General features: G+C 48.8%; 1 protein-coding gene across 2 annotated transcripts in view; it reads right to left on the reverse strand.

Annotated features, from left to right (window-relative positions):
* The window catches only part of sars2 (seryl-tRNA synthetase 2, mitochondrial), a 45,537-nt gene extending 32,237 nt beyond the window's left edge, over positions 1-13,300 (reverse strand). The window contains exons 1-4 of one of the 2 annotated variants that reach the window (XM_078431158.1): positions 13,001-13,300; positions 7,365-7,460; positions 2,437-2,466; positions 1,521-1,661 (exon numbers count right to left, since the gene is read on the reverse strand). In XM_078431158.1, coding sequence (XP_078287284.1) covers positions 1,521-1,661; positions 2,437-2,466; positions 7,365-7,460; positions 13,001-13,300 — 567 coding nt within the window. Of the gene's footprint in view, positions 1-1,520; positions 1,662-2,436; positions 2,467-7,364; positions 7,461-12,936 lie in introns of both variants that reach the window. The other variant, XM_078431159.1, reaches the window with a different exon arrangement.
* Between the last annotated feature and the right edge of the window lie 1,242 nt (positions 13,301-14,542).

Consider the following 14,542-nt stretch of genomic DNA (forward strand, 5'->3'; position numbering starts at 1 on the left):
TCATAAGTGATAGGAGCAGAATTAGGCGGCCCGTCAAGTCTACTCCGCCATTCAATTGTGGCTGATCTATCTCTCCCTCCAAACCCCATTCTACTGCATTCTCCCTACAACCTCTGACACCTGCACTAATCAAGAATCTATCTATCTCTGCCTTAAATACATCCACTGACCTGGCCTTCTGTGGCAGAGAATCCCACAGATTCACCACCCTCTGACTAAGGAAATTCCTCCTCATCTCTTTCCTAAAAGAATGTCCTTTAATTCTGAGTCTAGTCCTAGACTCTCCCACTTTGGCTTTGTCCGGCCCCTCCTTTCTTCCTGTTTTCTTTCCACCCCTACAATACCCCTCTTAATGATAGCGGAGTCAGGGGGTACGGGGAGAAGGCAGGAACGGGGTACTGATTGTGGATGATCAGCCATGATCACATTGAATGGCCGAATGGCCTACTCATGCACCTAATGTCTATTGTCGGCTAATATGGTAGAAGATAGTCCACACAACACATACATATTCTGGTAAAGCTGCTGGCTCACAGCACCAGAGACCAAGTTTCAATCCTGAACTTGGCTGCTGAATGTGTGGAGTTTGCACGTGACCGCATGGGTTTCCTCCGGGCGCTCCGGTTTCCTCCCACATCCCAAAGACGTGCAGGTTTGTAGGTTAATTGTCCCCTCTGTAAATTGCCCTGAGTTGTGTGTAGGGAGTGGATGCGAAAGTTGGATAACATAAAACTAGTGCAAACGGGTGACCGATGGTCGGCGTGGACACGGTGGGCCGATGAGCACATTTCCGTGCTGTATCTCTCAACTAAATTTAATTCTCTTAAAAATGTCAGTGGTGGATCAGATGGTAAACACACAAATGCATGCACTTGGACACATGTATGCAAAGTGATTCAATTCAATGATACTTTGTTGTCACATGTACCTAGGTTCGGTGAAATGCTTTGTTTTGCATACAATGCAGACGCGCATGCACACACATAGGTGCAGATACACACAGACGAGCATGCACAAACAGACGAGCATGCACACAGACGCGCATGCACACACAGACGCGCAGGAACACAGACGAGCATGCACACACAGACGCGCATGCACACAGACGCGCATGCACACAGACGCGCATGCACACAGACGCGCAGGAACACACAGACGAGCATGCACAGACGAGCATGCACACACAGACGCGCATGCACACACAGACGCGCATGCACACAGACGCGCAGGTACACACAGACGGGCATGCACGCACAGACGCGCATGCACGCAGACGCGCATGCACGCAGACGCGCATGCACGCAGACGCGCATGCACACACGGACGCGCATGCTCACAGACGCGCATTCGCACACAGACGCACATGCACACACTGAATCGCATGCACACACAGACGCGCATGCATACAGACGCGCATGAACACACAGGCGCGCATGGACGCGCATGCACACAGACACGCATGCATACAGATGCGCATGCACACACAGACGCACATGCACAGAGAAACAGACACAACTTACCACACTAGGATGAGTCCAGTTGGGTAGTTTCAATGCTTTCAGGTAGAAGCCTTCATCAAGCTGATTCTCTTGATCATACAGTACATTTAATTCCAAGCGGATTTCCTTCCCACGTTTTCGTAGCCTTGAGAAATCAGGATGCTGTCCAATATTAACACACACATAGAATTTAGAACAATTCTTTCCATTCAAGCCAGATTCATCCTCACTTTACCATCTGAACAACATCAGTGATATTTACCCAGCCCATGGCAAAGATGCACAAAAAGACAATAAGCTGTTAAACACAAATACTAAATCTTTAACAGTTTTCCTTTAATTTTCACCGTCAGTGTTGCTGTACAATATCATAATGTTAAACCCACTTGCTGCATGCTGAACATCATGACATTCACTGCAGTTCAAGCTGTGACCCAGGACTGCACAACAGAGACTATCTTGTGTATTGGCAGCGAGGGAAAGGGAGGTGAGGTGAGTCATCATCACCACCAAACAGGTTCCTTCTCAGACCACCATCTACTGACCTGGATTCAAGGTGCCACACAGTCAGGGGGCACTGCTAAGGAGGTTCTCTTAATGCCTACTGCTGATGTCATTGCAACAACCCAAACTGTGTACAACACCCCTCTCCAAGCCTCGGCTCAGTTTTTCAACACCACGACCTGCACGGTGGCACAGCGGTAGAGCACCTGCCTGACAGCGCCAGAGACCCGGGTTCGATCCTGACTACCGGTGTGGTCTACACGGAGTTTGTACGTTCACCCTGAGACCGCTTGGGTTTTCTCCGAGCTCTCTGCTTTCCTCCCAAACTCCAAAGACGTGCAGGTTTGTAGGTTGATTGGCTTGGTATAAATGTAAATTGTCTCTCGTGTGTGTAGGATAGTGTTAATGTGCGGGGATCACTGGTGGTACTTACTGATTGAAGTGTTTCTTTGTTTTGCTTATCCTAAAAAGACAAAATGAACAAATCAAAGTTAACCATACTGAATATTTAGGTGTAGGAAAGAACTGCTGGTTTAAATCGCATGCAGGTGCAGCAGGCAGTGAAGAAAGCGAATGGTATGTTGGCATTCATAGCAAGAGGATTTGAGTTTAGGAGCAGGGAGGTTCTGCTGCAGTTGTACAGGGCCTTGGTGAGACCGCACCTGGAGTATTGTGTGCAGTTTTGGTCTCCTAACCTGAGGAAAGACGTTCTTGCCTTAGAGGGAGTACAGAGAAGGTTCACCAGATTAATCCCTGGGATGGCGGGACTTGCATATGAGGAAAGACTGGATAGACTGGGCTTGTACTCGCTGGAATTTAGAAGACTGAGGGGGGATCTTATAGAAACATATAAAATTCTTAAGGGGTTGGAGAGGCTAGATGCGGGAAGATTGTTCCCGATGTTGGGGGAGTCCAGAACCAGGGGTCACAGCTTAAGGATAAGGGGGAAGTCTTTTAGGACCGAGATGAGAAAACATTTCTTCACACAGAGAGTGGTGAGTCTGTGGAATTCTCTGCCACAGAAGGTAGTTGAGGCCAGTTCATTGGCTATATTTAAGAGGGAGTTAGATGTGGCCCTTTTTGCTAAAGGGATCAGGGGGTATGGAGAGCAGGCAGGTACAGGCTACTGAGCTGGATGATCAGCCATGATCATATTGAATGGCGGTGCAGGCTCGAAGGGCCGAATGGCCTACTCCTGCACCTATTTTCTATGTTTCTATGTTTCTATGTAGACACAAAATGCTGGAGTAACTCAGCGGGTCGGGAGAAGAGGAATGGGTGACGTTTCGCATCGAGACCCTTCTTCAGACTGATGTCAGGGGAGGGGGTGGGATAAAGATGTCCCTCCCCCTCCCCTGACATCAGTCTGAAGAAGGGTCTCGACCTGAAACATCACCCATTCCCTTCTCTCCCGAGATGCTGCCTGACCCGCTGAGTTACTCCAGCATTTTGTGTCTATACAGAGTATTTATACTGATAACATTTCCCCTTTTGTCCCCACCATTCGCACTCCCAATTCTCAATCCCATGCATCTTGACATTTTTTCTTCTTCCACTTGTAACCCAGCTTTTCTCCACCAATTGATTTTCCGACAACTGGTGTTCTGGCACCTCATTTCATCCGGACAAGATTAAGAGAGGGCACTTGGAACCACCCCCTGAAAATGTGATGCCCAGGGTGGCACGGTGTCGTAGTGGTAGAGCTACTGCCTTGCCACGCCAGAGACCCGGGTTTGATCCTGACTACGGGTGCAGTCTGCACGGAGTTTGTACGTTCACCCCGTGACCTGCGTGGGTTTTCTCCAAGATCTTCCTTTTCCTCCCGTACTCCAAAGACGTACAGCTTTGTAGGTTAATTGGCTTGTTAAAAAAGTGAAATTGTCCCTAGTGTGTGTGTAGGGTAGTGTTAATGTGTGGGGAATCGCTGGGCGGTGCGGACTCGGTGGGCCGAAGGGCCTGTTTCCGCGCTGCATCACTAAACTAAACTAAAAACTATGCCGGGTGAGGCAGCTGATCTCGACTTCATTGGGACTTCTGTGCTGATCAGCTGGTCGAATTTGCCCCACTACCGCCTGGCCAGAGCCAATAGACAATAGGTGCAGGAGTAGGTCATTCGGCCCTTCGAGCCAGCACCGCCATTCAATGTGATCATGGCTGATCATTCTCAATCAGTACCCCGTTCCTGCCTTCTCTCCATACCCCCTGACTCCACTATCCTTAAGAGCTCTATCGAGCTCTCTCTTGAATGCATTCAGAGAATTGGCCTCCACTGCCTTCTAAGGCAGAGAATTCCACAGATTCACAACTCTCTGACTGAAAAAGTTTTTCCACATCTCCGTTCTAAATGGCCTACCCCTTATTCTTAAACTGTGGCCCCTGGTTCTGGACTCCCCCAACATTGGGAACATGTTTCCTGCCTCTAACGTGTCCAACCCCTTAATAATCTTATACGTTTCGATAAGATCCCCTCTCATCCTTCTAAATTCCAGTGAATACAAGCCTAGTCGCTCCAATCTTTCAACATATCACAGTCCTGCCATTCTGGGAATTTCCGGGAAGCCAACAGATCCATTCCTATAGCCGACTTCCGCGGCTGATTTTGCGGGTCGGTATCTCGGCACCTTGGCTACCTGAACACCCTTCAGCTTCCTGCGCTCCGAGGAATAAGGTCCTAGCCTGCCCAACCTCTCCCTGTAGCTCAGGCTCCCAAGTCATGGCAACATCCTCGTAAATCGTCTTTGCACATCCCTCCTTTCCCTGCATATCCATGTGCCCATCTAAAACGACAATATCGAAACCACCTTAGACAGCTGAGGAAATTCAGAGTGTCTCTGAGGATCCTTCATTGCTTCTACTCTGGGGCTGTAGAGAGCATCCTGTCCGGCAACATCACAGTCTGGTTTGGGAACAGCTCTGCCCAGGACAGGATGGCCCTGCGGAGAGTAGTGCGTTCGGCTGAACGCACCATGGGAACTACACTCGCCCCCCTGCAGGACCTATACATCAGGAGGTGCAGATCCAGAGCAAGCAACATTATGGGGGACCCCTACCACCCCAGTAACGGACTGTTCCAGCTGCTACGGTCAGGCAAACGCCTCCGCTGTCATGCTGTGAAAATGGAGAGGATGAGACGGAGTTTCTTCCCACAGGCCATCAGGACTGTTGACTTTTATAACTCCAGGGACTAAATTTTGTCTTCTCTGTATTAACTTTAATATATATGCTGTAACTGTAATTCTTTTTTTTTGCACAATCCACAGGCATTGCCACTTTCATTTCACTGCACATCGTGTATGTGTATGTGACAAATAAACTTGACTTGACTTGCCTTCACCATCATCTCTGGCAACAAATTCCAGGCACTCACCACTCCGTGTAAAAAAAAGCTGCCCAGCACATTTCCTTTAAACTTTGCCCCTCTCAACTGAAAGCTATGCCCTCTAGTCTTTGACATTTCCACCCAGAGAGAATAGCATTCATTGTCATTTTTAAGGAAAAGTTTCAAGTTTCTATCATATTTTGAGGTGTATTTTGGCTTTGAAGTGCTTTTATAATTTCACTCCGAAAATCCCTGACTCTAACTTTTGAAGATTCTCCTAATGCTAGACTTTCCAAACAAAATAAATAATTTCTTCCCGCTCCTCCCTATCAGTTCCCCGTAATACTTGAACTCTTTAATTAAATTACTTGGGCAACTAACAATAACCACGGCTAAGCTTGGCCAGGCCGACCCTGCATCTTTGCCAGGACAAAAGATCTTCATGGTCAGTTCAAGATCCCTGTACTTACAACAATTGGGACTGGAAAGTGACAGCAAACTGTCTCCACCTATATCCTTCCTTTGTCTCGCCCTCCGACATCAGTCTGAAGAAGGGTCCCGACCCGAAACGTCACCCATTCCTTCTCTCCCGAGATGCTGCCTGACCTGCTGAGTTACTCCAGCATTTTGTGAAATAAATACCTTCGATTTGTACCAACATCTGCAGTTATTTTCTTACACTTCCTGTACACTGTCTCAGTGGAATTCTCTGCCTCAGAAGGCAGTGGAGGCCAATTCTCTGAATGCATTCAAGAGAGAGCTGGATAGAGCTCTTAAGGATAGCGGAGTCAGGGGGTATGGGGAGAAGGCAGGAACGGGGTACCGATTGAGAATGATCAGCCATGATCACATTGAATGGTGGTACTGGCTCGAAGGGCCGAATGGCCTCCTCCTGCACCTATTGTCTATTGTCACATACTGTATCTGAAATTAATGACTTAGATGAAGGGATTAAAAGTACCATTAGCAAATTTGCAGATGATACTAAGCTGGGGGGTAGTGTGAATTGTGAGGAAGATACAATAAGGCTGCAGGGTGACTTGGACAGGTTGTGGGAGTGGGCGGATACATGGCAGATGCAGTTTAATGTAGATAAGTGTGAGGTTATTCACTTTGGAAGTAAGAATAGAAAGGCAGATTATTATCTGAATGGTGTCAAGTTAGGAAGAGGGGATGTTCAACGAGATCTGGGTGTCCTAGTGCACCAGTCACTGAAAGGAAGCATGCAGGTACAGCAGGCAGTGAAGAAAGCCAATGGAATGTTGGCCTTCGTAACAAGAGGAGTTGAGTATAGGAGCAAAGAGGTCCTTCTACAGTTGTACCGGGCCCTGGTGAGACCGCACCTGGAGTACTGTGTGCAGTTTTGGTCTCCAAATTTGAGGAAGGATATTCTTGCTATTGAGGGCGTGCAGCGTAGGTTCACTAGGTTAATTCCCAGAATGGCGGGACTGTCGTATGTTGAAAGGCTGGAGCAATTAGGCTTGTATACACTGGAATTTAGAAGGATGAGGGGGGATCTTATTGAGACATATAAGATAATTAGGGGATTGGACACATTAGAGGCAGGAAACATGTTCCCAATGTTGGGGGAGTCCAGAACAAGGGGCCACAGTTTAAGAATAAGGGGTAGGCCATATAGAACGGAGATGAGGAAGAACATTTTCAGTCAGAGAGTGGTGAAGGTGTGGAATTCTCTGCCTCAGAAGGCAGTGGAGGCCAGTTCGTTGGATGCTTTCAAGAGAGAGCTGGATAGAGCTCTTAAGGATAGCGGAGTGAGGGGGTATGGGGAGAAGGCAGGAACGGGGTACTGATTGAGAGTGATCAGCCATGATCACATTGAATGGCGGTGCTGGCTCGAAGGGCTGAATGGCCTACTCCTGCACCTATTGTCTATTGTCTATTGAAATGCTTACCTAATATGTATCCAAGTGCTTATGTATAATGAACTGTATACAAAAATGAATTTCACTATACATCAGTACATGTAACAAAAAAAGTGCCTTTGTGTAATTTCTTGAGTAAAATCCAGGCATCATTCTTACCAGAAGAGCTTTAACTGAATCACTGATATCGCTTTTCTCGTTCTCCAACTTCTCAATTTCCTCCTTTACCTTTGTTAATTGTTGCCACGTAGACACCTGTTGGGCAGGAATAACAAGAAAGGGAATTGGAAAAGGGAAAGATAATTGTGTCTTCTTCCAAAGAACCCAAGACAAACTTTAAAAACTGATAAAGGGGGCTCCACAGTGGCACGACGGTAGAGTTGCTGCCTCACAGCTCCAGAGACCAAGGTTCGATCCAGAACACGGAATTTGTACGTTCTACCTGTGACCGTGTAGGTTTTCTCCGAACGCTCTGGTTTCCTCCCGCTTTTAATAGATGTACTGATTTGAGGATTAATTGGCCTCTGCAAATTATCCCCAGAGCGTGGGATAGAACTCATGGACAGGTGATTGTTGGTCGGCACAGACTCAGTGGGCCAAAGGGCCTGTTTCCACGCAGTACCTCTAAACTCAAATGAAACCAAGCTAATCTGAAATGCTGCAAAAAAAATCTGCACTTAAAATCGTTATTTTCAAGCAGGATTTGGATAGTTGCAGGAAAAGGTTATGGGAAGGACTGGATTGTTCTTCCAGAGAGCCAAGAGTGATGTACTCTCGCTGAGTCCATCTTGCCTACATGATCTCCCGGTTCCCAAACATTTCAACTCTCCTTCCCATTCCCATGCTGACATTTCTGTTCTGGGCCACCACCATTGTTAGAGTGAGGCCATGCGCAAATTGGAGGAACAGCACCTTATTTCGCTTGGACAGGTTACATCCCAGCAGTGTGAAAATTGATTTCAAATGCAAGCGTGCAATCCATGAAGCTATCACGTTCAGGTCAGGCATCACAGGTCAGTGGGGTTCGACCATGACTTCAGGAGATGTCTGTGTGGAGTTTGCACATTCTTCCTGTGACTGCATGGGGTTCTTCCGGGTGCTCGGGTTTCCTCCCACATCCCAAAGACGTGCAGGTTTGTAAGTTAATTGGTCCTCTGTAAATTCCCCCCGAGTGTGGAGGGAGTGGATGAGAAAGTGGGATAACACAGAACAGGTGGGCTGTCTGGACTCAGCAGGCCAATGGGTCTGTTTTCATGTTGACTATCGAAACTAAACCCCACAACACGCCAAGGGGTCTGACTCTGGCAAGGTCTGGTAAGACACTTGCTTCAAAGCTACTTTAAGAAGATCATTAAGTACCAGTGACCCGTAAACACTATGAAGCAGACGCCACTCCAGGGAGCAGTGGCACCATTCCCAGTGTCTAGGCAAGCACCAGATGAAGGATAGACACAAAAATGCTGGAGTAAATCAGCGGGTCAGGCAGCATCTCTGGAGAGAAGGATTAAGCGACGTTTCGGATCGAGACCCTTGTCTGAAGAAGGGTCTCGGCCTGAAACGTCACCCATTCCTTCTGCCCAGAGATACTGCCTGTCCCACTGAGTTACTTCAGCATTTTTGTGTCTATCTTAGGTGTAAAGATTAAGAAACAATTGGACAGGTACATGGATAGGACAGGTGTGGAGGGATGTGGACCAAGTGCAGGCAAGTGGGACTAGTGTAGCTGGGACATTGTTAACCGGTGTGGGCAAGTTGGGCAGTGTTGTTTCCACACTGTGCCAGGGATTTTCAATAAGTTTAAGTTTATAAATGAATAAGTTTATTGGCCAAGTATGTGCATATACAAGGAATGTGCCTTGGTGCTCCGCTCACAAATGACAACACAAACATACAGTTAACAATTAAGAAGCATAAACACATCAAAACAGTAAGGATACAACATTACGGTCTAAACATTTGGGTGAAAATAAAGAGCAAAAAGAGACTACAGACTTTTAGGAGTGAAATTATAAAAGCACTTCAACTGTCCAAGTCTCTTGATGGTGTCTACACCCGAATGCTCAGAAAAGTTCAAAATGTCAGTTGGAGGGACCACACCACCAACGCCCAGCTCAATGGGGAGATTCCACCTCTGACCGAGATGATCAGGTCGAGAAGGATGAGGCTCGCTGGTCATCGCCAGAAACACCAGCAAACAAGGTTGTGCTGTGGGAACCCACCCATGGAGCGGCACGGTAGCGCAGCGGTAGAGTTGCTGCTTTACAGCGAATGCAGCGCCGGAGACTCAGGTTCGATCCTGACTACGGGTGCTGCACTGTAAGGAGTTTGTACGTTCTCCCCGTGACCTGCGTGGGTTTTCTCCGAGATCTTCGGTTTCCTCCCACACTCCAAAGACGTACAGGTATGTAGGTTAATTGGCTGGGTAAATGTAAAAATTGTCCCTAGTGGGTGTAGGATAGTGTTAATGTACGGGGATCGCTGGGCGGCACGGACTTGGTGGGCCGAAAAGGCCTGTTTCCGGCTGTATATATATGATATGATATGATAAGACGCGACCCGGGACCACCAAACGAGACCATCCCGAAGACCATGCCGAAGACCATGCTGAAGATGTTGATGGAAGACGCGTATGTAGAGACAAAAGAGGAGCTGGCCAGCTGTATGGAGGACAGAGATGTGTGGTGCGTCCGTCACCGAGCCCGGCGTAAACCAGCACCACTGCGTCGCTAATGTTTTCAACGATTTCTATCAATCAATCAATTAGTCAACCAATCAATCAATCAATTAGCCAACCAATCAGTCAATCAATCAATCAGTCAACCAATCAATCGATCAATCAGTCAACCAATCAATCGATCAATTAGCCAATCAATCGACCAATTATTGAGTATAGGAGCAAAGAGGTCCTTCTACAGTTGTACCGGGCCCTGGTGAGACCGCACCTGGAGTACTGTGTGCAGTTTTGGTCTCCAAATTTGAGGAAGGATATTCTTGCTATTGAGGGCGTGCAGCGTAGGTTCACTAGGTTAATTCCCGGAATGGCGGGACTGTCGTATGTTGAAAGGCTGGAGCAATTAGGCTTGTATACACTGGAATTTAGAAGGATGAGGGGGGATCTTATTGAAACATATAAGATAATTAGGGGATTGGACACAGTAGAGGCAGGAAACATGTTCCCAATGTTGGGGGAGTCCAGAACAAGGGGCCACAGTTTAAGAATAAGGGGTAGGCCATTTAGAACGAAGATGAGGAAGAACTTTTTCAGTCAGAGAGTGGTGAATGTGTGGAATTCTCTGCCTCAGAAGGCAGTGGAGGCCAGTTCGTTGGATGCTTTCAAGAGAGAGCTGGATAGAGCTCTTAAGGATAGCGGAGTGAGGGGGTATGGGGAGAAGGCAACAACGGGGTACTGATTGAGAGTGATCAGCCATGATCGCATTGAATGGCGGTGCTGGCTCGAAGGGCTGAATGGCCTACTCCTGCACCTATTGTCTATTGTCTATTAGTCAATCAATCAATTAATTAGTCAATCAATCAATCGCTCAATAAGTCAATCAATCGATCAATTAGTAATTCAAACGACCAATTAGTCAATCAATCGACCAATTAGTTAATCAATCGACTAATTAGTCAACTAATCAATCTATTGAGACCCTGGTGAGACCCCACCTGTACCTGTGTGCAGTTTTGGTCTCCAAATTTAAGGAAGGATATTCTTGCTATTGAGGGTTTGCAGCGTAGGTTCACTAGGTTAATTCCCGGAATGGCGGGACTGTCGTATATTGAAAGACTGGAGCGACTAGGCTTGTATACACTGGAATTTAGAAGGATGAGAGAGGATCTTATCGAAACATACAAGATTATTAAGGGGTTGGACACGTTAGAGGCAGGAAACATGTTCCCAATGTTGGGGAAGTCCAGAACCAGGGGCCACAGTTCAAGAATAAGGGGTAGGGCATTTAGAACGGAGATGAAGAAAAACTTTTTCAGTCAGAGTTGTAAATCTGTGGAATTCACTGCCTCAGAAGACAGTGGAGGCCAAGTCTCTGAATGCATTCAAGAGAGAGTAAGATAAAGCTCTTAAGGATAGCGGAGTCAGGGGGTATGGGGAGAAGGCAGGAACGGGGTACTGATTGAGAATGATCAGCCATGATCACGAATGGTGGTGCTGGCTCGAAGGGCCGAATGGCCTCCTCCTGCACCTATTGTCTATTGGCTCCGGCCGGGCGGTAGCGGGGCAAATTCGACCAGCCGATCAGCGCAGAAGTCCCAATGAAGTCGAGATCAGCCGCCTCACCTGGCATAGTTTTTAGTTTAATTTAGTGATACAGCGCGGAAACAGGCCCTTCGGCCCACCGAGTCCGCACCGACCAGCGATTCCCCACACATTAACACTACCCTACACACACTAGGGACAATCTCACTTTTTTAACAAGCCAATTAACCTACAAAGCTGTACGTCTTTGGAGTACGGGAGGAAAAGGAAGATCTCGGAGAAAACCCACGCAAGTCATGGGGAGAACGTACAAACTCCATACAGACTGCACCTGTAGTCAGAATCAAACCCGGGTCTCTGGTATGGCAAGGTAGTAGCTCTACCTATGCGCCACCGTGCCACCCTGGGCATCACATTTTCGGGGGGTGGTTCCAAGTGCCCTCTCTTAATCTTGTCCGGGTGAAATGAGGTGCCAGAACACCAGTTGTCGGAAAATCAATTGGTGGAGAAAAGCTGGGTTACAAGTGGAAGAAGACAGTGGAGGCCAATGCTGGAGTAACTCAGCAGGTCAGGCAGCATCTCAGGAGGGGAAGGAGAGAAGAAGGAGAGGAGAAGGAGAGGAGAAGGAGAGAAGGAGACTCAGGTTCGATCCTGACTACAGGCGCCGCCGTCTGTACGGAGTTTGTACGTTCTCCCCGTGACCTGCGTGGGTTTTCTCCGAGATCTTCGGTTTCCTCCCACACTCCAAAGACGCACAGGTATGTAGGTTAATTGACTGGGTAAAGTAAAAATTGGCCCTAGTGTGTGTAGGATAGTGTTAATGTGCGGGGATCGCTGGGCGGCGCAGACTCGGTGGGCCGAAGGGCCTGTTTCCGCGCTGTATCTCTAAATCTAAATCAGAAGGAGAGGGAGGAGGAGAGAAGGAGGAGGGAGGAGGAGAGAGGAGGAGGAGGGAGGAGGAGAGGAGGAGGTGGAGAGGAGGAGAGGAGGAGAGGAGGAGGAGGAGGAGGAGGAGAGGAGGGGAGGAGGGGAAGAGGTGGAGAGGAGGAGAGGGGGGGGAGGATGAGGAGGAGGATGAGGATGAGGAGGATGAGGAGGATGAGGAGGAGGAGGAGAAGGAGAAGGAGAGGAGGAGGAGGAGAGGAGGAGATGAGGATGAGGAGGAGAGGAGGAGGAGGAGAGGAGGAGGAGGGGAGGAGGAGGAGGGGAGGAGGAGGAGAGGAGGAGGAGGAGAAGGAGAGGAGGAGAAGGAGAGGAGGAGAAGGAGAGGAGGAGAAGGAGAGGAGGAGGAGGAGAGGAGGAGGAGGAGGAGGAGAGGAGGAGAAGGAGAGGAGGAGAAGGAGAGGAGGAGAAGGAGAGGAGGAGAAGGAGAGGGAGAGGAGGAGCAGGAGAGAATTCCTTCACTCCTGAGATGCTGCCTGACCTGCTGAGTTACTCCAGCAATTTGTGAATAAATACCGTCTATTGTCTATCAATCAGTAAATCAATTAATTGATTAACTTCAAAGCCAAAGTACACCTCAGATAGAAACATGACTAGACCAGCATGTGCGGTTCCTCCCACATACACGAGATGAACCTACGATGTCGGGCACGTCTCTCCCGGTCAGCTCCCCCTTGCGATTCCGCACGTTGTCCAGCACGGCCTGGGTGTGAGCGCAGACGGAGCCCATGTCCAGGCACGGCCTGTCGGAGTAGCCATCCCTCACATGGTCGTACAGGCTGCTGCCGCTGCTGCTACTACCGCCGCTACCGCTGCTACTACTACTGCCCCTGCTCCAACTGGAGCAACAGCGGCGGCGGCGGCCGGCCTGAGAGCGCCAGCGGCCGGGGAGAAGCCGAGAGGAGAAGCCGCCGACTCGCAGCAACCTGGGGGCCGCCATCTTGCCGACCTTTCACCCCTGCCTTGCCCCGCCCCCACGTGACGCGACCAGCAAGTCCATTCATTAATTGACCAAGAAAACAGGCCATGTCTCTACCAGGGGCCCTTACATACATAGACAACAGGCCATGTCTCCACCAGGGGCCCTTACATACATAGACAACAGGCCGTGTCTCTACCAGGGGCCCTTACATACATAGACAACAGGCCATGTCTCTACCAGGGGCCCTTACATACATAGACAACAGGCCATGTCTCTACCAGGGGCCCTTACATACATAGACAACAGGCCATGTCTCTACCAGGGGCCCCTACATACATAGACAACAGGCCATGTCTCTACCAGGGGCCCTACATACATAGACAACAGGCCATGTCTCTACCAGGGGCCCCTACATACATAGACAACAGGCCATGTCTCTACCAGGGGCCCCTACATACATAGACAACAGGCCATGTCTCTACCAGGGGCCTTTACATACATAGACAACAGGCCATGTTTCTACCAGGGGCCCCTACATACATAGACAACAGGCCATGTCTCTACCAGGGGCCCTTACATACATAGAAAACAGGCCATGTCTCTACAAGGGCCCCTACATACATAGACAACAGGCCATGTAAGAAAATAACTGCAGATGCTGGTACAGATTGAAGGTATTCAGAAAATGCTGGAGTAACTCAGCATCTCTGACCTGACCAGCTGAGTTACCCCAGCATTTTGTGAAAGAAAACAGGCCATGTCTCTACCAGGGCCCTTACATACATAGACAACAGGCCATGTCTCTACAATGCCCCCCTTTTTGTGCCTATCTTTGGTTTGAACCAGCATCTACAGTTCCATGGCTCATTCCAACATTGTTTGTCTATTATAAGAAAATAACTGCAGATGCTGGTACAAATCGATTTATTCACAAAATGCTGGAGTAACTCAGCGGGACAGGCAGCATCTCGGGAGAGAAGGAATGGGTGATGTTTCGGGTCGAGACCCTTCTTCCAGTATTGTTTGTCTATTGCCATTTCAAGGACAGGTTCCCCATGGGGGTCCCCCTCTCACGTGACGAGTGAGAGAGAGGGTGTGAGAGAGAAGCGGGAGGAACGCAGAGAGAGTGTCTGAGGGGCGGAAGTGACGCAGGAGAGTGTGTGAGTGAGGGGCGGAAGTAACGCAGAGAGAGTACTTGTGAGGGGCGGAAGTGACGCACAGCAAGTGTGTGAGTGAGGGGCGGAAGAACGCAGAGAGAGA

This window comes from Rhinoraja longicauda, chromosome 41 (assembly GCF_053455715.1).
Source record: "Rhinoraja longicauda isolate Sanriku21f chromosome 41, sRhiLon1.1, whole genome shotgun sequence".
Taxonomy (NCBI): domain Eukaryota; kingdom Metazoa; phylum Chordata; class Chondrichthyes; order Rajiformes; family Arhynchobatidae; genus Rhinoraja; species Rhinoraja longicauda.